This window comes from Scyliorhinus canicula, chromosome 4 (assembly GCF_902713615.1).
Source record: "Scyliorhinus canicula chromosome 4, sScyCan1.1, whole genome shotgun sequence".
NCBI lineage: Eukaryota > Metazoa > Chordata > Chondrichthyes > Carcharhiniformes > Scyliorhinidae > Scyliorhinus > Scyliorhinus canicula.
In genome coordinates, this window is record NC_052149.1 from 5,959,280 (window position 1) to 5,983,439 (window position 24,160).

Genomic DNA, 24,160 nt, shown 5'->3' on the forward strand with positions numbered 1-24,160 from the left:
TGCTGGCAGATCAGACTTTACTGTCCATCCCGTCCCCCAAGCTGGTGGCGTATCACTTTGTTAGCTTTCTACGTCATCTCACACACTGTTCAGAATCAAACATGTTGCTGTGGGCCTGGGGTGGCATGGAGGCCCAGAGCAGCAGTAAGTCTTGTCCAGCACATTTCCTTCTCTAAAGGGCATTTAAAAACCAGGTTGGCTTTTATAATAATCCAATTATCATATGGTCATTATTACTGATGTGAGGGTGGCATGGTAGCACAGTGGTTAGCACTGTTGCTTCACAGCGTCAGGGTCCCAGGTTCGATCCCCGGCTTGGGTCACTGTCTGTGCGGAGTCTGCACGTTCTCCCCGTGTCTGCGTGGGTTTCCTCCGGGTGCTCTGGTTTCCTCCCACAAGTCCCGAAAGACGTGCTGTTAGGTGAATTGGACATTCTGAATTCTCCCTCTGTGTACCCGAACAGGCACCGGAATGTGGCGACTAGGAGCTTTTCACAGTAACTTCACTGCAGTGTAAATGTGAGCCTACTTGTGACACTAATAAAGATTATTATTGTTCTTTATTTTCATTCCAGATTTATTTCATTAATGTAATTAAAATTCCCCAGCTTTATGTGTGTGTGTGTGTATGTATATATGTGTGTGTGTGTGTGTGTGTGTGTATGTATATATGTGTGTGTGTGTGTGTGTGTGTATGTGTGTATATGTGTGTGTGTATGTGTGTGTGTGTGTGTGTGTGTGTGGGGCGGGCGGGGGGCGGGCGGGGGGGGGGGGGGGGGGGAATTTGAGCCCTTGCCTCTGAACCTTTAGTCTAGGACTCTGGATTATTAGTCCACTAACATGACCCATTGTGTTGCCAATTGAAGGAGTATCTGCTGTTTGCTGACACCCCCTCTCCACCCTTCAGGCGAGTGTGCAAATAAACCACAACTTGGTTGGCTTGTGCTATCTTAAGCTCCTCATCCATGAAACCCCATTCCAGCTAATGTTCACATCATTGGGAGGTAGGTTAAGGTTAGGAGCGCACTGATTAATCGACATGTTAACTTACCATACTGTCTGTGTGCTGCACTCCTCTAATATGCAGACAGCCTGGATCCCGATGTCCCTTTCCAGTTTTTTAATGCTGAAATTCTTGTCCTGGTAGGATGTGCACTCCATGTAGCTGTCCTTTGTTTCAGCATCATTGCGATCATGAAATACCACCGGGACCCCAAACTCTCTACGGACACGCGAAATCATAAACTTCACCTGCATGGAGTGTTTAAACATTTTACAACTGGAATTATCAATATGTGCCACATTGTTTATTTTTCTTCATAGGAATAGATCTGATATCAGCAAAGTTACTGCGCAGAAAGTGGCCGTTCAGCCCATCACGTACCTGCCGGCCAAATCAGAGATAAAATAAACTAGTTGCTCATTTTAATCTCAATTTCTAGCCCCTGGTCTGTAGCCTTACAGGTCCCATACAAGGACCTTTTAAATGAGTTGAGCCTTTTGGCCCCAACTACCAACTCGGGAAGTGAATTCTGCACACCCCCCACCCTCTGGGTGAAAATGTTTTCCCATGTGTCCCCTCTGATCCTTCTACCAAGCACCTTAAATCTATGCCCTTTGACAACTGACCCCTCAGCTGGGGAAACAGGTCCTTCCTGTTGACACTGTCTAGGCCTCTCATTATTTTAGGAAGTCTTACAACACAAGGTTAAAGTCCAACAGGTTTGCTTCAAATCACTAGCTTTCGGAGCACTGCTCCTTCCTCAGGTGAAGTGCTCCAAAAGCTAGTGATTTGAAACAAACCAGTTGGACTTTAACCTGGTGTTGCAAGACTTCTTACTGTGCTCACCCCAGTCCAACGCCAGCATCTCCCCATCATGGCGCTCAATATTTTCTACACCTCAATTAGGTCACCCCTAAGCCTCTTTTCTATTCGGAGGAAAACAACCCCTGCTTATCTAATTTCTCCCACAGCTGCAATTTTCAAGCTCGACGACATTCTTGTGACTCTCCTCTGCACTCTCGCCAGAGCAATCATGCCCTACCTGTAATGTGGTGACAGGAACTGTACACAAAATCCCAGCTGTGACCTAACCAACGCTTGATACAGTTCCGTCATTACACCCCTGCTTTTGTATCCAATACCTTGCCCAATAAAGGAAAGCATTCATATGCTCTCTTTACCACCTTGTCCACCTATCCGGACATCTTCAAGGACCTGTGGACATGCACTTCACTTCCTCAACCCCTCTCATTATCCTCCCATTTATTGAGCATTCCTTTGCTTTCCCTCACTCTTTTCTGGATTGAACTCCATTTGCCACTTCTCTGCCCACTCAACCAAACCAATGATATCTTCATGGAGTCAACAGCTATCTTCACTATCAACTACCTGATCAATTTTTGTGTCAACTGCAAATGTCTCAACCATGCCGCCAACATTTAAATCTAAATCATTAATGTATACGGCAAACAGCAGGGACCCCAACACTGAGCCCTGTGGAAAACTACTGGGCGGGAACAGGTGAAATAGGACAGGCCTCAAGCCCACTGCCTTCCCGCCCACCCCTGTGCTACGCTAGGTGGGTAAGGCCGTTAAGGGCCATTATGAAGCTAATTCTGCCTCTCCCACCTTAACACAGAGCAGGGAGAGGTGGAGGAAAGAAGCCAGCTTTCTTTTATCACCGACTCTACTGAAAAGGCAGAAAGGAGAGTAGGTTTATCTCCATTGGGGACATGTCCTTTCGATGCCCCTTCCCCTAAGTTGATACCCTCCCTTAATGCCTCTTTCAAGACTCCCAAACCCTCCGCCTACCCCCTGACCATCTCCCCCAGGGTCCCCAATGCCTCTGCACCCAAAAGAAAACCCAATTTAATTTAAGCCTTCATGCAAGGCACTTCTTCCCGGAGGCTGCGGGATGTAATGCCAGCAGCGGTCACCTCTTGCAGCTGGTGTTGCTGGGACTACTCAGCTGCTGGCCAATCAGAGGGGCCCTGTGGGTGGCAGTTCCACTCTCACGTGGTTAAGGTTGTCTCCTGAGTATTATCTCTGTGAAGAGGCCTTTTTTTTTTAAAGCTGGCCGGTTTGCGACTGCTTTTACTAATTGGGGGAGTAGGGAGGGGGTGGAGAAATACGTCCTTGCAGAAATTCCAGAGCTAATTTTTGCATCATCTGCAAATGTCATAAATGTGACCTGTTCATCTAAGTCCAAATAATTATGACTCGATAGCCTGTGTTCTTTAGTGATGTTGATTAAGGGATGAATATTGGTCAGGCCACTGCGGAGAACTCTTCTGCCTTTAGATATAGCTCCTAGGGCTAAAGGGATCAAAAGGTATGGGGGGAAAGCTGGAACGGTTACTGAGTTGGAGCATCAGCCATGATCATAATGAACGGCGGAACAGGCTCGAAGGGCTGAATGGCCTCATCCTGGTCATAAGTTCATTAGATATGTACCGGAGCAATAGGCCAGAAGGTGAAAGCATTGAGGGAGAACTAGGGAATAGGGCCAGCATGGCTCTGAGGAAGAGCAGACAGGGAGATGTTGCTAAAAACAGCGGGTCTGGTGGCCTGAAGTGCATATGTTTTAATGCAAGAAGTATTACGGGTAAGGCAGATGACGTTAGAGCTTGGATTAGTACTTGGAACTATGATGTTGCTGCCATTACAGAGACCTGGTGGAGGGAAGGACAGGATTGACAGCTAAACGTTCCAGGATTTAGATGTTTCAGGTGGGATAGAGGAAGCATCCCCCCTCCAGGTCTACTTTATCCATCTCGTTTATCATCTTGTATACCTCAATTTGATCCCCCCCCCCCCGTTCTTCTAAACTCTAAAGAGTATAAGCCTTAACTGTGCAATCTCTCTTCATAAGGCAAACCCCTCCTTCCTGGAATCAACCTAGTGAACCTCCTCTGAACTGCCTCCAATGCAGTTACATCTTTCCTCAAATAAGGAGACCAAAACTGTGCACAAAACTCCAGGTGTGGCTTCACCAATGCCTTGTGTAGTTGCAACAACACTTCCTTACCTTTATACTATATTCCTTTAGCTATAAATGCCAACATTCCATTTGCTTTCTTTATTATCTGCTGCTCTATGTTTCGATATCTTTTACACAGGGCAGACAGAGGTTCTATTTAACACCGCTTCCATAAGACAGCATCTCAGACAGTGCAACATTCCCTCAGTACTGTAGTGCAGGATCAGTTTGGGGTTTGTGCTCCAGCTCTCTGCTGTGGGGCTATGGACCCAGAACCTTCTAATCTGGAGATGACAGTGTTCCCCATGAAGGCAAGGACGAGGCCTTATTTAATTTTAAACAAAAAAAAACATTACCCAGTGCAACATTGTGCAGATGTGAAAAATGAGGGGAGAAATTGGCCAAATTAGAGAAAGATACTGACTGGCCCCATTGAAATTTACTTTTTGAGCGTGCTCTGTCTCAACTAAGATGCCACAAAAGTGAAAGAAATATTTGACCTTAGTTGGTAATTCTTCAACTTTTTCATGTTCAATTTCAATGCCGCTGCCCAGATCCGTCCAACTTTTAATTCTGATATCTCTGAAATATATTTCCTCCTCCTCCTCCTCGTCCTTTCCCTTTACTTCCTGTTTCTGTTCAAATGACTGCGAGGAAGAGATAAACATTATTTAAACAAACGGGCGGTTTCAGTGACATTTCTCATAATCTTTTCCTTTTCAGGGGGTTGCGGCACATTGCTGGGTCCCAGCAACAAAGAGCCAAGATCGCTGGGAAATCTGGAACTCTGCCTTCCCAAATAATGGTGCTGAGGTTAGACAGGCATCCTGAAAACCGAGACTGGCAAGCTTTTGTTCGGCAAGAGAATGAACAAAGGCACACGATACTGGGGCAGCCGCAACTGGAACACTGTCTCCAGTCCTGGACATCATTCTTCCAGAAAGCTGGGAAGGAATCAGAGAGAGTGCAGAAAAGATGAATGAGAATGGTTTCATGGTTCCACAAGGTGGTGCCGGAGCATGGCGACTCTCTGTGAGCTCTCTCAGGCAGTCTATTCACGACGCCCTATGCTGCACTTGTTTGGCCTTGTTCCGCACTGTAACCAATCACTATTTGTTCATGCACCATTTGTCAATGTACTCTGTCGATTGTTCTTTTTGTCTACTACGTACGTACTGTGTACGTTCCCTTGGCCACAGAAAAATACTTTTCACTATACTCCGGTACATGCGACAATAAATATCAATCAATCAATGGATGAGGAGCTTCAGTTACGTGGATAGTTCGAGGAAGTTTTGGGCTGTTTAACCTTGGAGAAAGGAAAGTTGAGAGAAGATTTGATGGAGCTATTCAAGATCATGAGGGGTCTGGACAGAGTAGATAGGGAGCAACTGTTCCCACTGGTGGAAATCTTGAGAATGAGATGGGCACAGATTTAAGGTAATTGGCAAAAGAAGCAAATGGCACCATTGCGGAAAACCATTTTCACACGGCGAGTGGTCAGGGTCTGGAATGCACTGCCTCAGAATGTGGTGGAGGGAGGTATAACTGAGGCATTTAAAAGGAAATTAGACTATTATCTGAAAGGAAGAGATGGATTAAAGGCTTGCCTTGTCTGCGCATTGGCTTTGTAACTTTAAGAACGGGATAGAAAATCACTTTTTTTTAAAAAGGGCGGCACGGTGGCTAGCACTGCTGCCTTACAGCGCCTGGGACCCGAGTTTAAATCCAGCCTTGGGTGACTGTGGAGTTCCCATGGGTCCTCCGGTTTCCTCACACAGTCCAAAGATGTGTGGGTTAGGTGGGTTGGCCATGATAAATTAACCCTTCATGTTCAGGTTAGGTTATGGGGTGACGGAGATAGGGTGGGGTGGACGGGGGAGTGCAAATGGGTAGGGTGATTATTTGGTGTGACATTTGGAGACAAATTAGCAATTACCTCACTGAAAGATAGAACAGACTGGAGGGGCTGAATGGCCTCCTTCTCCCTCTACGTCAAGAAAATATCATACCTGTAGAATCACATCCTTCATCGTTTCATTCATAACCATGTAGAAACTTTGACCGTATTTGAAATCTTTGTCAAGAACAACTAGAAATTCTTCTGTTGCATGATCCTGTGTTTAAAAAAAAAATCAAAGGTGGTTTAGTGGTGATCAGTAAAGTTCCTATAAAACCATGAGGAATCACAGTTGGAATCGTTGCCTTATCAACACTGGACCCACTCAAACTCCCTCAAGTGCCAACTCTCATTACGAATTCCATTGCCTTGTGATATTATTAATTGTCCAAGTTGCATTTCAAATTCGAAATTACATCCTCATGCTTGAAATTAGAAATTGAATTTATTTCCTTTGGGAGGGATTAATGTGATACTTGCTTAAAAAAAACTACTGTTTCCTTGACAGAAATCTTTGGGTCCTCACTGTCTGCAGGTGATGTCCCAGAAGACTGGAGAAGAGCCAATTGTGTTCCTTTGTTTAAGAAGGGCAGCAAGGATAATCCAGGGCACTACAGGCTGGGGAGCCTTACGTCAGTGGTAGAGAAATGACTCGAGAGAATTTTTCGAGACAGGATCTACAGATCTACTGGGGCTGGTTTAGCACAGGGCTAAATCGCTGGCTTTGAAAGGAGATCAAGGCAGGCCAGCAGCACGGTTCAATTCCCGTACCAGCCCCCCTCGAACAGGCGCCGGAATGTGGCGACTAGGGGCTTTTCACAGTAACTTCATTTGAAGCCTACTAGTGACAATAAGCGATTTTCATTTCATTACTCCTATTTGGAAGCAAGTGGACGTATTAGCGAGAGGCAGCGCGGTTTTGTGAAGGGGAGGTCGCGTCTCACTAACTTGATAGAGTTTTTCGAGGAGGTCACAAAGATGATTGATGCAGGTAGGGCAGTGGATGTTGTCTATACGGACTTCAGTGAGGCCTTTGACAAGGTCCCTCATGGCAGACTGGTACAAAAGGTGAAGTCACATGAGATCAGAGGTGAGCTGGCAAGATGGATACAGAACTGGCTAGGTCATAGAAGGCAGAGAGTAGCAATGGAAGGGTGCTTTTCTAATTGGAGGGCTGTGACTATTGGTGTTCCACAGGGTGCAGTGCTCGGACCTTTGCTGGTCGTAGTATATACAAATGATTTGGAGGAAATTGTAAATGGTCTGACTAGTGAGTTTGTGGAATTTTGGATAGCGATGAGGACTGTCAGAGGATACAGCAGGATTTAGATTATTTGGAGACTTGGGCGGAGAGATGGCAGATGGAGTTTAATCCGGACAAATGTGAGGTAATGCATTTTGGAAGGTCTAATGCAGGTAGGGAATATACAATGAATAGTAGAACCCTCAAGAGTATTGACAGTCAGAGATATAGGTGTACAGGTCCACAGGTCACTGAAAGGGGCAACACAGGTGGAAATGGTAGTCAAGAAGGCATGCGGCATTCTTGCCTTAATTGGCCGGGGCATTGAGTATAAAAAGTGGCAAGTCATGTTGCAGCTGTATAGAACTTTAGTTGGGCCACGCTTGGAGTATAGCTTTCAATTCTGGTCGCCACACTACCAGAAGGATGTGGAGGCTTTAGAGAGGGTGCAGAAGAGATTTACCAGGATGTTGCCTGGTATGGAGGACATTAGCTATGAGGAGAGGTTGAATAAACTCGGTTTGTTCTCACTGGAACGACGGAGGTTGAGGGGCGACCTGATAGAGGTGTACAATATTATGAGGGGCATAGACAGAGTGGATAGTCAGAGACTTTTTCCCAGGGTAGAGGGGTCAATTACCAGAGGTGTAAAAGTAAAAATGGGAAAATATGTCATTTGAAACATGGACGTCTGGCAATACCTTGATAAGGTACATGAGAGAATGTAGGGGAAAATCCCACGAAGGGTTAACAGCAGCTGCAAAAGAAGGTCTTGAAATGCAGATAACCTTTATCAAGCAGGCGTTAAGAAAACAGTTTGTGACTATTCAAGCTGTAAAACTGATGCAAGTATTTTAAGTCACAGCACATTGAACTTTTAATTATATGGAAAAAAAGCAATATTTTGTACCTTCTTTGAAGTTAATTATTTTATTAAGCAGCTAAAAAAGAATTGCTAGGATCTTCAGTTGAATTGGGTGACAACTGTTAGGTGTGAAATTCTGCTGACACCAGGTGAATATGTGAAGACAATGTGTCCACAGGAACACACGAGAGACCCAAATCAGAGTCAAAGTTCTGAGCTGGGGGCACTATTTGATAATAAAGCAACTTTAAGAAGTGACAGGAACCAGATGTAACACCCGTCTAGGATCAAAGCACTTTTGAACATCACAAGGGTAACAATGTAATCAGTGTTCGATGAGATGAAGTCATGCTCAACACGAATACATAGTTGTGTTAGAAATAATTCAGATTAAAGGACTTTGTACAATCAAGGGTAAAATAAAATAACTTTACGATAATGTCATATAAGCTTAATAACTGCTAGAAATGGAATATAAACCCTAAAAAGGGAGACAACCAGCAGAGTCAGCTCTCATAGCTGCCCTCGGTCTTGGGAAGGATAGAACACAGAAACCGAGCTGAACAGCAAATCCATCTGAGGAAGACCAAAAGCTAAAGAAGAGAGATTGTCAAGGTGGACCTGAAGGTCTTTTCAACCAACCAGGAGAATCCAGAAGCAAGATCTTTATAGTTTTCTGTAAAGACAGTGATTTAATCTTTTGAAAGAAAAAATATAATAATAAGACAACTTAAAACAGTGGTCATTACAAAGTTAACTTTACTTACTTAGCAACGCGGGACCCAGGATCGATTCTACTAAGTAGATAAAATTCTTATATGAAGATATGGGTTATGGGTTAGTAAAACAGGGACAGAAGCAAAAGGAAGTAAGGGGAAAAGTGCAAGGCAGAGAAGACATAGTCAAAAATCAAAAAGGGCGACAGTACAAGGTACAGTGACTAAGGGGAGCTCAGTGAATAGGCCCAGTAATACTAAAAGGAATAAAACTGGAGATGTTAAGATTCAAAACAGAGGTAAAAAAACCAACATAAGTGTACTTTACCTGACTGCTCGTAGTATTCGAAATAAAGTAAATGAGTTGATGGCACAAATCATCGTGAATGACTATGATTTAGTGGCCATTACTGAAGCATGGTTAAAGGATGGTCACGACTGGGAGTTAAATATCCGAGGGTATCAAACTATTCGGAAGGACAGAGTGGATGGTAAGGGAGGCGGTGTTACTCTGTTATTTAAGGATGACATCCCGGCAATAGTAAGGGATGACATCAGTGCTATGGAGGGTAAGGTTGAATCCATTTGGGTGGAAATCAGGAATAGTAAGGCAAAAAAGTCACTGATAGGAGTAGTCTATCGGCCACCAAATAGTAACATTATGGTGGGGCAGGCAATAAACAAAGAAATAACTGATGCATGTAGAAATGGTACAGCAGTTATCATGGGGGATTTTAATCTACATGTCGATTGGTTTAATCAGATCGGTCAAGGCAACCGTGAGGAGGAGTTTATAGAATGTATCTGTGATAGTTTCCTAGAACAGTATGTAATGGAACGTACGAGGGAACAAGCGGTCCTAGATCTTGTCCTGTGTAATGAAACAGGATTGATTCATGATTCATGATCTCATAGTTAGGGATCCTCTCGGAAGGAGCAATCACAATATGGTGGAATTTAAAATACAGATGGAGGGTGAGAAAGTAAAATCAAATACTAGTGTTTAAACAAAGAAGAATACAATCGGATGAGAGAAGAACTAGCTAAGGTAGACTGGGAGCTAAGACTTTATGGTGGAACAGTTGAGGAACAGTGGAGAAGCATCCAAGCGATTTTTCACAGTGCTCAGCAAAGGTTTATACCAACAAAAAGGAAGGACGGTAGAAAGAGGGAAAATCGACCGTGGATATCTAAGGAAATAATGGAGAATATCATATTGAAGGAAAAAGCATATAAAGTCGCAAAGATTGGTGGGAGACGAGAGGACTGGGAAATCTTTAGGGGCAACAAAAAGCTACTAAAAAAGCTAGAAAGAAGAGTAAGATAGAGTATGAGAGTAAACTTGCTCAGAATATAAAAACAGACAGTAAAAGTTTTTACAAATATATAAAACAAAAAGAGTGGCTAAGGTAAATATTGGTCCTCTAGAGGATGAGAAGGGAGGTTTAATAATGGGAGATGAGGAAATGGCTGAGGAACGGAACAGGTTTTTTGGGTCGGTCTTTACAGTGGAAGACACAAATAACATGCCAGCGACTGATAGAAATGAGGCTATAACAGGTGAGGACCTTGAGAGGATTGTTATCACTAAGGAGGTAGTGATGGGCAAGCTAATGGGGCTAAAGGTAGACAAGTCTCCTGGCCCTCCTGGAATGCATCCCAGAGTGCTAAAAGAGATGGCTAGGGAAATTGCAGATGCACTTGTGATGTTTTACCAAAATTCACTAGACTCTGGGGTGGTCCCGGTGGATTGGAAATTAGCAAACGTGACACCACTGTTTAAAAAAGGAGGTCGGCAGAGAGCAGGAAATTATAGGCCAGTGAGCTTAACTTTGGTAGTAGGGAAGATGCTGGCATCTATCATAAAGGAAGAAATTGCGAGGCATCTGGATAGAAATTGTCCCATTGGGCAGATGCAGCATGGGTTCATAAAGGGCAGGTCATGCCTAACTAATTTAGTGGAATTTTTTGAGGACATTACCAGTGCAGTAGATAACGGGGAGCCAATGGATGTGGTATATCTGGATTTCCAGAAAGCCTTTGACAAGGTGCCACACAAAAGGTTGCTGCATCAGATAAAGATGCATGGCATTAAGGGTAAAGTAGTAGCATGGATAGAGGATTGGTTAATAAATAGAAAGCAAAGAGTGGGGAATAATGGGTGTTTCTCTGGTTGGCAATCAGTAGCTAGTGGTGTCCCTCAGGGATCCGTGTTGGGCCCACAATTGGTCACAATTTACATAGATGATTTGGAGTTGGGGACCAAGGGCAATGTGTCCAAGTTTGAAGATGATACTAAGATGAGTGGTAAAGCGAAAAGTGCATAGGATACTGGAAGTCTGCAGAGGGATTTGGATAGGTTAAGTGAATGGGCTAGGGTCTGGCAGATGGAATACAACGTTGACAAATGTGAGGTTATCCATTTTGGTAGGAATAACAGCAAACGGGATTATTATTTAAACGATAAAATATTAAAGCATGCTGCTGTGCAGAGAGACCTGGGTGTGCTAGTGCATGAGTCACAAAAAGTTGGTTTACAGGTGCAACAGGTGATTAAGAAGGCAAATGGAATTTTGTCCTTCATTGCTAGAGGGATGGAGTTTAAGACTAGGGAGGTTATGTTGAAATTGTATCATGTGTTAGTGAGGCCACACCTGGAGTATTGTGTTCAGTTTTGGTCACCTTATTTGAGAAAGGACGTACTGGCACTGGAGGGTGTGCAGAGGAGATTCACTAGGTTAATCCCAGAGCTAAAGGGGTTGGATTACGAGGAGAGGTTGAGTAGACTGGGACTGTACTCGTTGGAATTTAGAAGGATGAGGGGGGATCTTATAGAAACATTTAAAATTATGGAGGGAATAGATAGGATAGATGCGGGCAGGTTGTTTCCACTGGCGGGTGAAAGCAGAACTAGGGGACATAGCCTCAAAATAAGGGGAAGTAGATTTAGGACTGAGTTTAGGAGGAACTTCTTCACCCAAAGGGTTGTGAATCTATGGAATTCCTTGCCCAGTGAAGCAGTTGAGGCTCCTTCATTAAATGTTTTTAAGGTAAAGATAGATAGTTTTTTGAAGAATAAAGGGATTAAGGGTTATGGTGTTCGGGCCGGAAAGTGGAGCTGAGTCCACAAAAGATCAGCCATGATCTAATTGAATGGTGGAGCAGGCTCAAGGGGTCAGATGGCCGACTCCTGCTCCTAGTTCTTATGTTCTTATGACGGGGGATAACTTGATAATATAGATTGAGCCGAATGGCACCCACCTAAGTCTGCATAGGAGTCAGGGAGTGAGAATCCCTTTTCACCATTTAGAATGTCTTATTGACCCTTTTTGGTATTGGGGGAATTCTCAGAATAGTGGTGAGTTTTTTTACTTCAGGGGGCATAGGTTTAACGTGCGAGGGGCAAGGTTTAGAGGAGATGTACGAGGCAAGTTTTTGACACAGAGGGTAGTGGGTGCCTGGAACTCGCTGCCGGAGGAGGTGGTGGAAGTAGGGACGATAGTGACATTTGAGGGGCATCTTGACAAATACATGAATAGGATGGGAATAGAGGGATACGGACCCAGGAAGTGCAGAAGATTTCAGTTTAGACAGGCAGCATGATTGGCGCAGCCTTGGAGGGCCGAAGGGCCTGTGCTTGTGCTGTACTTTTCTTTGTTCTTTGAAACTTTTTGTTTTGCAGTCATCAGGACAATTTGCAAGAATACCAAATGTAACGGGAACGACAATTCATACCACATCAGAAGAGAGCACTGATTGGTTGGCAAGTGCAATCAGCGCTCTCTTCTCATGCAGTATAAATTGATGTCCCCTTTGCCATTTGGCATTCTTGTGAATTGTCCTGATGAGTGCAAGATGAAAATCTTCATCGACCTCTAACTTTTTTCAGCAGTACTCAAGTTCTGCTAAATAACTCTTTGCAATGTGGTACAGTTAATGTCACTCGGCTATTTTGAAAATGCACGGAAACCCACTCCCAGTTCGTCTGAATTAATACAACAGACAAGATGAAATATTTCAAGTTGCATTTTGGTCAGTCACAAATATTATCTCAATGACTTGTCGTTGAATGGGGGTTAGGAAGAGCACTTAACCTCCATATACATTTTCCAGGTGGCTGAATCATTTCAAAATTAAATACATTACTAACCAGGATCTGCTGTTTGAAGGGGTAAAAGTCGGAGATGCCTCCCCTTGCCTTCAAGTCATTCAGAATATCTTCCTTTTTAATCATTTTGTAAGGTTGCTCATCTGTAAAATCCTGATCGACCACACACTGGAAGATTTCTTGGGTCTTGGAGGTGAGGACAAGAGGAACAATGTCCTCACTGAAAACTGCAATCAAGGATTGAAACTGTTACCATTCTCTATTGCTTTCTGATCATGTGAAAGTTTTCTATTTGAAACACCCTTCGAGTTTAATGCATTCTCATCAGGAAGCACTTCCATGGAAGGGAGTAAAGTGTTGTTCTGTTGACTCCAAGTTACCAAACGCTAATCAAATTCCTTTGAATCCATTCACACAAGATGATCTATATTAAATGATAAAAAACTGGGAAAGGGGAGTGGATTAAAATTCCGCAAGTTTCAAATCCAGCAGTTCAGTGGGAATCAAGCATCAGGAAGCGCATGTCCAAAGATGTGCAGGTTAGGTGGATTAGCCGTGCTAAATTGCCCCTTAAGTGTCCAAAAGATGAGCAGGTTAGTTGGGGTCACGGGTATATGGCGGGGGAGCGGGCCTAGGTAAAGTGCTCTTTCAGGGGGTCAGTGCAGACTTGATGATCTGAATAGCCTACTTCTGCACTGCTGGGATGCTGTGGATTCGATGAGGTGCCTCTAATGCTGACTGCACCACAGTCATGGGGTCGGTGCGATTTACCTGGGAAGAAGCAGATGCAGGTACCACTTCAAGTTCTCCTTCTGCACACCAATCTTACAGCGCGTGGGGGAAGGGATTACGTCATTGCCCAGGTCTTCTAACCATAGCCAATATTTTCATAGCTCACTGTGGAATTCCTCCTTCTAGTCCTACCACAGACTAAGTATATAACCCAGAATAGAAAATCCTGACAATTCTTGAGCTGGGCAAAGCGATACGTTTGTCCTGAGGAAATTAATCACTTGTGGTGGCAGCTGTGGCTCCATTTGATATGACTCGAGCCATTGAATCATAATGTTCTGGGCTCAGGTCCCTGCATCACGGAGACTTCAGCACAGAAAATCTAGCCTGCCACTCCAGTGCAGTACTGAGGGAGCTCCGTACTGTCAGAGGGTCAGTGCTGAGGGAATGCCGCACTGTCAGAGGGTCAGTACTGAGGGAGTGCCGCACTGTCAGAGGGTCAGTACTGAGGGAGTGCTGCACTGTCAGAGGGTCAGTACTGAGGGAGCGCCGCACTGTCAGAGGGTCAGTACTGAGGGAGTGCTGCACTGTCAGAGGGTCAGTACTGAGGGAGTGCCGCACTGTCAGAGGGTCAGTACTGAGGGAGTGCTGCACTGTCAGAGGGTCAGTACTGAGGGAATGCCGCACTGTCAGAGGGTCAGTACTGAGGGAGTGCTGCACTGTCAGAGGGTCAGTACTGAGGGTGTGCTGCACTGTCAGAGGGTCAGTACTGAGGGAGCTCCGCACTGTCAGAGGGTCAGTACTGAGGGAGCTCCGCACTGTCAGAGGGTCAGTACTGAGCGAGCGCTGCACTGTCAGAGGGTCAGTACTGAGGGAGCGCCGCACTGTCAGAGGGTCAGTACTGAAGGAATGCTGCACTGTCAGAGGGTCAGTACTGAGGGAGTGCCGCACTGTCAGAGGGTCAGTACTGAGGGAGTGCTGCACTGTCAGAGGGTCAGTACTGAGGGAGTGCCGCACTGCCAGAGGGTCAGTACTGAGGGAGTGCCGCACTGTCAGAGGGTCAGTACTGAGGGAGCGCCGCACTGTCAGAGGGTCAGTACTGAGGGAGCGCCGCACTGTCAGAGGGTCAGTACTGAGGGAATGCCGCACTGTCAGAGGGTCAGTACTGAGGGAGTGCTGCTCTGTCAGAGGGTCAGTACTGAGGGAGTGCCGCACTGTCAGAGGGTCAGTACTGAGGGAGTGCCGCACTGTCAGAGGGTCAGTACTGAGGGAGCGCTGCACTGTCAGAGGGTCAGTACTGAGGGAGTGCCGCACTGTCAGAGGGTCAGTACTGAGGGAGTGCTGCACTGTCAGAGGGTCAGTACTGAGGGAGTGCCGCACTGTCAGAGGGTCAGTACTGAGGGAGTGCTGCACTGTCAGAGGGTCAGTACTGAGGGAGTACTGCACTGTCAGAGGGTCAGTACTGAGGGAATGCTGCACTGTCAGAGGGTCAGTACTGAGGGAGCTCCGCACTGTCAGAGGGTCAGTACTGAGGGAGTGCTGCTCTGTCAGAGGGTCAGTACTGAGGGAGTGCCGCACTGTCAGAGGGTCAGTACTGAGGGAGTGCTGCTCTGTCAGAGGGTCAGTACTGAGGGAGTGCCGCACTGTCAGAGGGTCAGTACTGAGGGAGTGCTGCACTGTCAGAGGGTCAGTACTGAGGGAGTGCTGCACTGTCAGAGGGGCAGTACTGAGGGAGTGCCGCACTGTCAGAGGGTCAGTACTGAGGGAATGCTGCACTGTCAGAGGGTCAGTACTGAGGGAGCTCCGCACTGTCAGAGGGTCAGTACTGAGGGAGTGCTGACTTGCCAGAGGGTCAGTACTGAGGGAGTGCTGCACTGTCAGAGGGTCAGTATTGAGGGAGTGCTGCACTGTCAGAGGGTCAGTACTGAGGGAGTGCCGCGCTGTTAGAGGGTCAGTACTGAGGGAGTGCCGCACTGTCAGAGGGTCAGTACTGAGGGAGTGCTGCACTGTCAGAGGGTCAGTACTGAGGGAGTGCTGCACTGTCAGAGGGTCAGTACTGAGGGAGCTCCGCACTGTCAGAGAGTCAGTACTGAGGGAGTGCTGCACTGTCAGAGGGTCAGTACTGAGGGAGTGCTGCACTGTCAGAGGGTCAGTACTGCACTGTCAGAGGGTCAGTACTGAGGGAGTGCCGCACTGTCAGAGGGTCAGTACTGAGGGAGTGCTGCACTGTCAGAGGGTCAGTACTGAGGGAGTGCCGCACTGTCAGAAGGCCAGTACTGAGGGAGTGCTGCACTGTCAGAGGGTCAGTACTGAGGGAGTGCCGCACTGTCAGAGGGTCAGTACTGAGGGAGTGCTGCACTGTTAGAGGGTCAGTCCTGAGGGAGTGCTGCACTGTCAGAGGGTCAGTACTGAGGGAGTGCTGCACTGTCAGAGGGTCAGTACTGAGGGAGTGCCGCACGGTCAGAGGGTCAGTACTGAGGGAATGCTGCACTGTCAGAGGGTCAGTACTGAGGGAGTGCCGCACTGTCAGAGGGTCAGTACTGAGGGAGTGCTGCACTGTCAGAGGGTCAGTACTGAGGGAGTGCTGCACTGTCAGAGGGTCAGTATTGAGGGAGTGCTGCACTGTCAGAGGGTCAGTACTGAGGGAGTGCTGTACTGTCAGAGGGTCAGTACTGAGGGAGTGCTGCACTGTCAGAGAGTCAGTACTGAGGGAGTGCTGCACTGTCAGAGGGTCTGTACTGAGGGAGTGCCGCACTGTCAGAGGGTCAGTACTGAGGGAGTGCTGCACTATCAGAGGGTCAGTACTGAGAGAGTGCTGCACTGTCAGAGCGTCAGTACTGAGTGAGCGCCGCACTGTCAGAGGGTCAGTACTGAGGGAGTGCTGCACTGTCAGAGCGTCAGTACTGAGGGAGCGCCGCACTGTCAGAGGGTCAGTACTGAGGGAGTGCTGCACTGTCAGAGGGTCAGTACTGAGGGAGTGCTGCACTGTCAGAGGGTCAGTACTGAGGGAGTGCCGCACTGTTAGAGGGTCAGTACTGAGGGAGTGCCGCACTGTCAGAGGGTCAGTACTGAGGGAGTGCTGCACTGTCAGAGGGTCAGTACTGAGGGAGTGCTGCACTGTCAGAGGGTCAGTATTGAGGGAGTGCTGCACTGTCAGAGGGTCAGTACTGAGGGAGTGCTGTACTGTCAGAGGGTCAGTACTGAGGGAGTGCTGCACTGTCAGAGAGTCAGTACTGAGGGAGTGCTGCACTGTCAGAGGGTCTGTACTGAGGGAGTGCCGCACTGTCAGAGGGTCAGTACTGAGGGAGTGCTGCACTATCAGAGGGTCAGTACTGAGAGAGTGCTGCACTGTCAGAGCGTCAGTACTGAGGGAGCGCCGCACTGTCAGAGGGTCAGCACTGAGGGAGTGCTGCACTGTCAGAGCGTCAGTACTGAGGGAGCGCCGCACTGTCAGAGGGTCAGTACTGAGGGAGTGCTGCACTGTCAGAGGGTCAGTACTGAGGGAGTGCTGCACTGTCAGAGGGTCAGTACTGAGGGAGTGCCGCACTGTTAGAGGGTCAGTACTGAGGGAGTGCCGCACTGTCAGAGGGTCAGTACTGAGGGAGTGCTGCACTGTCAGAGGGTCAGTACTGAGGGAGTGCTGCACTGTCAGAGGGTCAGTACTGCACTGTCAGAGGGTCAGTACTGAGGGAGTGCTGCACTGTCAGAGGGTCAGTACTGAGGGAGTGCCGCACTGTCAGAGGGTCAGTACTGAGGGAGTGCCGCACTGTCAGAGGGTCAGTACTGAGGGAGTGCCGCACTGTCAGAGGGTCAGTACTGAGGGAATGCTGCACTGTCAGAGGGTCAGTACTGAGGGAGCTCCGCACTGTCAGAGAGTCAGTACTGAGGGAGTGCTGCACTGTCAGAGGGTCAGTACTGAGGGAGTGCTGCACTGTCAGAGGGTCAGTACTGAGGGAGTGCTGACTTGCCAGAGGGTCAGTACTGAGGGAGTGCTGCACTGTCAGAGGGTCAGTACTGAGGGAATGCTGCACTGTCAGAGGGTCAGTACTGAGGGAGCTCCGCACTGTCAGAGAGTCAGTACTGAGGGAGTGCTGCACTGTCAGAGGGGCAGTACTGAGGGAGTGCTGCACTGTCAGAGGGTCAGTACTGAGGGAGTGCTGACTTGCCAGAGGGTCAGTACTGAGGGAGTGCTGCACTGTCAGAGGGTCAGTATTGAGGGAGTGCTGCACTGTCAGAGGGTCAGTACTGAGGGAGTGCTGTACTGTCAGAGGGTCAGTACTGAGGGAGTGCTGCACTGTCAGAGGGTCAGTACTGAGGGAGTGCTGCACTGTCAGAGGGTCAGTACTGAGGGAGTGCCGCACTGTCAGAGGGTCAGTACTGAGGGAGCTCCGCACTGTCAGAGAGTCAGTACTGAGGGAGTGCTGCACTGTCAGAGGGTCAGTACTGAGGGAGTGCTGCACTGTCAGAGGGTCAGTACTGCACTGTCAGAGGGTCAGTACTGAGGGAGTGCCGCACTGTCAGAGGGTCAGTACTGAGGGAGTGCTGCACTGTCAGAGGGTCAGTACTGAGGGAGTGCCGAACTGTCAGAGGGTCAGTACTGAGGGAGTGCTGCACTGTCAGAGGGTCAGTACTGAGGGAGTGCCGCACTGTCAGAGGGTCAGTACTGAGGGAGTGTTGCACTGTCAGAGGCTCAGTACTGAGGGAGTGCTGCACTGTCAGAGGGTCAGTACTGAGGCAGTGCTGCACTGTCAGAGGGTCAGTACTGGGGGAGTGCTGCACTGTCAGAGGGTCAGTATTGAGGGAGTGCTGCACTGTCAGAGGGTCAGTACTGAGGGAGTGCTGTACTGTCAGAGGGTCAGTACTGAGGAAGTGCTGCACTGTCAGAGAGTCAGTACTGAGGGAGTGCTGCACTGTCAGAGGGTCTGTACTGAGGGAGTGCTGCACTGTCAGAGGGTCAGTACTGAGGGAGTGCTGCACTATCAGAGGGTCAGTACTGAGAGAGTGCTACACTGTCAGGGCGTCAGTACTGAGCGGGTGCTGCCCTGTCAGAGGGTCAGTACTGAGGGAGTGCCGCACTGTCAGAGGGTCAGTACTGAGGGAGTGCTGCACTGTAAGAGCGTCAGTACTGAGGGAGCGCCGCACTGTCAGAGGGTCAGTCCTGAGGGAGTGCTGCATTGTCAGAGGGTCAGTACTGAGGGAGTGCTGCACTTTCAGAGGGTCAGTACTGAGGGAGTGCTGCATTGTCAGAGGGTCAGTACTGAGGGAGTACTGCACTGTCAGAGTGTCAGTACTGAGGGAGTGCCGCACTGTCGGATGGTCAGTATTGAAAATGTTCCGCACTGTCAAAGGGCTTGTTTTAGAGAATCACAGAGTAACACAGTGCAGAAGAGGCCCTTCGGCCCATCTGGTCTGCACTGGCGCATGAAAGACATCACATGGCCTACCTAACCTCATTTATCAGCACTTAGCCCATGGCCCCGAATGTTATAACATGCTAAGTACTCATCCACCCTGCCCATGCCCCTCATAACCTTGTACACCTCGATTAGGTCACCCCGCAATCTTCTCTGCCCTAGCAAAAACATCCCGAGCCTATCCAACCTCTTTTCATAACTTTAATGTTCCATCCAGGCAGCATCCTGCTGAATCACCTCTGCAAACCTCCAGTGCAATCACATCATAGATAGAGATATAGATGTTTACAGCATGGAAACAGGCCCTTCGGCCCAGCTAGTCCATGCCGCCCAGTTTCTATCATTAAGCTAGTCCCACTTGCCCACATTTGGCCCATATCTCTCTATACCCGCCCTGCCCATGTAACTGTCTAACTGTTTTTAAAGAAAAAATTGTACCGGCCTCTACCACTGCCTCTGGCAGCCCGTTCCAGATACTCACCACCCTCTGTGTGAAGAAATTTCCCCTCTGGTCTCTTTTGTTTCTCCTCTCCCATCGTAAACCTATAGCCTCTAGTTCTAGACTCCTCGACCTTTGGGTAAAGATGTTGACTATCTACCTTATCGATGCTCCTCATTATTTTACAGTAGTCCCCCGTTATACCGCGCTCCGCAATACCGCGGTTCGCGATATACGGCGGGGGGGCTTATGGACCCCAACTGTCAGCTTCCCTCTCCAGATCAAAGTGAGCCGGCCGCTGAAATTGACACTGCCGGCTGAAATTGACACTGCCGGCTGAAATTGACACTGCCAGCTGAAATTGACACTGCCGGCTGAAATTGACACTGCCGGCTGAAATTGACACTGCCGGCTGAAATTGACACTGCCGGCTGAAATTGACACTGCCAGCTGAAATTGACACTGCCAGCTGAAATTGACACTGCCGGCTGAAATTGACACTGCCAGCTGAAATTGACACTGCCGGCTGCTCCTCTCTCACTGAGATTCAGTGAGAGAGGAGCAGCTCACACAGCGTCCGGAAGTGGATAGTGCAGAGCTACAGCTGGTACCTCCATAGTGGTTGAGGTAGGGTGGGGGTGGGGGGGGAGGGGGTGGGGGTGGCGGTGTGGAGAAAGGCCTGAACTGCAGGGGTTTGGGACCGAGGAGAGATGCGACACCCCCCTGCCACTTGTTCCCAAACCACCAAGTTGACAGCCCTTACACCTAAAACTGAATCCCAGCCTTGCCTTTGAAACTGACATGCAGCGCAGGGTGCAAGCACGTGCGGCAGATGGGGTGCAGACAGCAAGACCTTGTAAGTTCCTGGTAAGTTTCTGTGGGTTGTTTTAATTAGATCCACGATGGGGGTTTTAAATTTATTTAAAAATCTATGCATGCGCTTCCCATTGTGAGTCTACGGGGGTCTGACCTCTCCCCCCGCCCCCCGTAGACTCACAATGGGAAGCGCATGCATAGATTTTTAAATAAATTTAAAACCCCCATCATGGATATCCGTGGCTCGGATGCAACGCGGGTGGCTGTCTTGGACCCCAACACCCGCGTTATAAAGGGGGACTACTGTATAAACCTCATTAAGATCACCCCTTTGCCTCCTACGCTCCAAGGGAAAAAGTCCCAGCCTATCCAGCCTCTCCTTATAACTCAGACCATCAAGTCCTGGTAGCATCCTCGTAAATCTCTTCTGCCCTCTTTCTAGTTTAACCAATATCCTTCCTATAATAGGGTGACCAGAACTGAACACAGTATTCCATGTGTGGTCTTACTGATGTCTTGTACAACTTCAGCAAGGCGTCCCAACTCCTGTATTTAATATTCTGACCAATAAAACCCAGCATGCTGAATGCCTTCTTCACCACCCTGTCCACCTGCAACTCCACCTTCAAGATCTCTTTGTTCTGTAACTGTCCCCAACTCCCTACCATTAACTGAGTAGGTCCTGCCAATTTGATCCACCAAAATGCATCACCTCACATTTATTCAAATTACGGTAGCACACGTGGCTAGCACTGTGGCTTCACAGTACCAGGGGTCCCAGGTTTGATTCCCCGCTGGGTCACTGTCTGTGCGGAGTCTGCACGTTCTCCCCGTGTCTGCGTGGGTTTCTTCTGGGTGCTCCAGTTTCCTCCCACAGTCCAAAGATGTGCAGGTTAGGTGGATCGGCCATGATAAATTGCCCTTAGGTGTTCAAAAAGGTTAGGAGGGGTTATGGGGATGGGGTGGTAGTGAGGACTTAAATGGGTCGGTGCAGACTCGATGGGCCGAATGGCCTCCTTCTACACTGTATGTTCTGTGTTCTAAACTCCATCTGCCATTCATCGGCCCACTGGCTCAATTGGTCAAGAATGTGGCGATCAGAACTGCACACAGTACACCAGCTGTGGCCTCACCAACGTTCTATACAACTCCAACACAAATTCTGCTCTTGTAATCTACGCCTCGATTAATAAATGCAAGTGCCCCATATGGCTTTTTCACCACCCTATTAACCTTCAGAGATCTATGGACAAACACGCCAAAGTCCCTTTGTTCCTCGGAACTTCCCAGTGTCAGGCCATTCATTCCTTGTCAAGTTACTCCTTCTAAAGTGTATCATCTCAGACTTTTCAGAGTTAAATTCCATCCACCACCTTTCTGCCCATTTGATGATCCCGTACACTCAACCTCACTGTTAACCTCCCAGCCAACAATGGGCAATCAAACTAGTTGGTGCCCTTTGGAGATAACACTGCAATGGGATCCCATTCCACCCCAAAAAAAAAAGCAAATCGCCATCAGCTTTGGGGTTTTTTCCCCAACAGCCTCGGCCAAAATTGACGGCAAGGAAACAACCAAACTGTATTCCTTTCAAACTTTAAATTCTCTAAATAAAAATAATTTTGAGGTCATTTAGAGGACCATTAGAGTTCCAGGAATCCGCTGTGATTTTGTTTGCACAGGGGTTAGCATTGTTTTTCACAGCTCCAGGGTCACAGGTTTGATTCCCGGCTTGGGTCACTGTCTGTGCGGAGTCTGCACGTTCTCCCCGTGTTTCCTCCGGGTGCTCCGGTTTCCTCCCACAAGTCTTGAAAGACGTGCTTGTTGGGTGAATTGGACATTCTGAATTCTCCCTCTGTGTACCCGAACAGGCACCGGAATGTGGCGACTGGGGGCTTTTCACAGTAACTTCACTGCAGTGTTAACGTAAGCCTACTTGTGACAATAAAGATTATTTTTTTTAAAAGATCCATACTCACCTACCTGATGTAATTCTGTCACCTGTGGGTATCGCAACAAAATCAACCTGAATCGACCCTACTTTGGTCCTCATTTCTCGGAGCTACACTGCTATCTTATTACTGCCTAGTGAGTAGGAAAGGGGGAGGATTTTAGACATTTCTCTTGTCTCAGTTGATGACACTGTCACCACTGAGTCAGTGAGATCGTGACCCGGGGAAAGTGACCCGGGAGCAGGATGCAGCCTGGAAACTGGTACACCAGCTACCAATGCAAATCTTTGTGCGTACTTGCCTCCATGCCCGGCCCCATTGGGGCAAGGAATCCTCCCCTTCTCATAATCCAGACTTAATCTCCAGTACAATAGTGAGGTCGGCACTATCTTCAGATTGGGATTTAAGTTAAAGCACTGCCTGCCCTATGAGCTGGATATAGAACATCTCCTTGCAAATTGTGACAAAGAGGACGTGGATTCTCCCAATGTCTTGACCAATATCTATCCCATAACTAATATCACAAGAAAACAGATTGTGCTGTGATTTATGTAATTACTTGGACCCCACGTGGCTGCCATGTTTCCAACTTTATAATAGTAACTACAATTCAAAAGGAATCCAGAAGCTGAGGTCTTGCTCGGTGCTATAAAAATGAAAGTTTGCTCTTTTTTAACTTTCCGCCAATGGTTGGTGCAAATGGGTTTGGTGCATAAACATCCTGGTCAAACCTCTTTCCCATTAATAAACCGGAGCAAAGATTTTCCTTCTCGACCACGGAAGGACCGAAGTATTTCCAAAGAATTCCCCAATCTCTTCTTTCTTTGCTGAAATTACCTGAAGAAGGAGCAGTGCTCCGAAAGCTAGTGTTTGAAACAAACCTGTTGGACTTCAACCTGGTGTTGTAACCGCAGTCCAACGCCGGCATCTCCACATCTTTGCTGAAATTAGGTCAACATAAATAACAACTTCCAAAAGACTCTCCCTGCTGTCTTCACTTTGTTGCTAATACAAGCACGAGGTCTCTATGCTTCCTTATAAAAGTTAACAATTGAATCATTCATTTCAACAAATTAGTAGGATATCACACACAGCTGCATCAGAAAAGATGCTTGGAGCTGTTTGTGGCGGTAACAATTGTGCGCAAAGACTCGAGTGAAGTACAAGAGAGGCTTTATTGCTGTGAGATGCTATTCCTCCGGCGGCAGCTGTAGAATAGTATCTCAGTGAAGCTAGCGCATATTTATACACAAGCTCCCTGTGGGCAGAGCTAGCCGGCAGGGGCTTACCGGAGGAACCTGTATTACAGGTACGGCCATACATCCCCCTACTGCAAGCTCACATATTCCTGTAACAGCCTCCCCGAACAGGCGCGGAATGTGGCAACTAGGGGCTTTTCACAGTAACTTCATTTGAAGCCTACTCATAGGGCAGCAGGGTAGCATGGTGGTTAGCATAAATGCTTCACAGCTCCAGGGTCCCAGGTTCGATTCCCGGCTGGGTCACTGTCTGTGCGGAGTCTGCACGTCCTCCCCGTGTGTGCGTGGGTTTCCTCCGGGCGCTCCGGTTTCCTCCCACAGTCCAAAGATGTGCGGGTTAGGTGGATTGGCCATGCTAAATTGCCCGTAGTGTCCTACAAAGTAAGGTTAAGGGGGGGTTGTTGGGTTACGGGTATAGGGTGGATACGTGGGTTTGAGTAGGGTGATCATGGCTCGGCACAACATTGAGGGCCGAAGGGCCTGTTCTGTGCTGTACTGTTCTATGTACATGGGAAGAAAAGGGAATTAAACAGAATTCAAGAAAATACATGAGAATACATAATAGGGCAACACAATATATCAATGTAACTACATAAGCATTGGCATCGGATGAAGCAGACATGGGTGTAGTGTTAATGAGGTCAGGCAATAAGAGGGTCATTTAGGAGTCTGGTGACAGTGGTCCCCCATACATCCCCCTACTGCAAGCACACATATCTACAGTGGTTATATCA

The 24,160-nt window shown here is 47.8% G+C and overlaps 1 protein-coding gene across 1 annotated transcript in view; it reads right to left on the reverse strand.

Moving 5' to 3' along the window:
• Positions 1-24,160, reverse strand: part of dnai3 (dynein axonemal intermediate chain 3) — a 150,158-nt gene that overhangs the window by 118,175 nt on the left and 7,823 nt on the right. Inside the window, exons 3-6 of the mRNA XM_038793427.1 lie at positions 12,857-13,041; positions 5,995-6,099; positions 4,483-4,629; positions 1,051-1,250 (exon numbers count right to left, since the gene is read on the reverse strand). Coding sequence (XP_038649355.1) covers positions 1,051-1,250; positions 4,483-4,629; positions 5,995-6,099; positions 12,857-13,041 — 637 coding nt within the window. The remainder of the gene's footprint in view (positions 1-1,050; positions 1,251-4,482; positions 4,630-5,994; positions 6,100-12,856; positions 13,042-24,160) is intronic.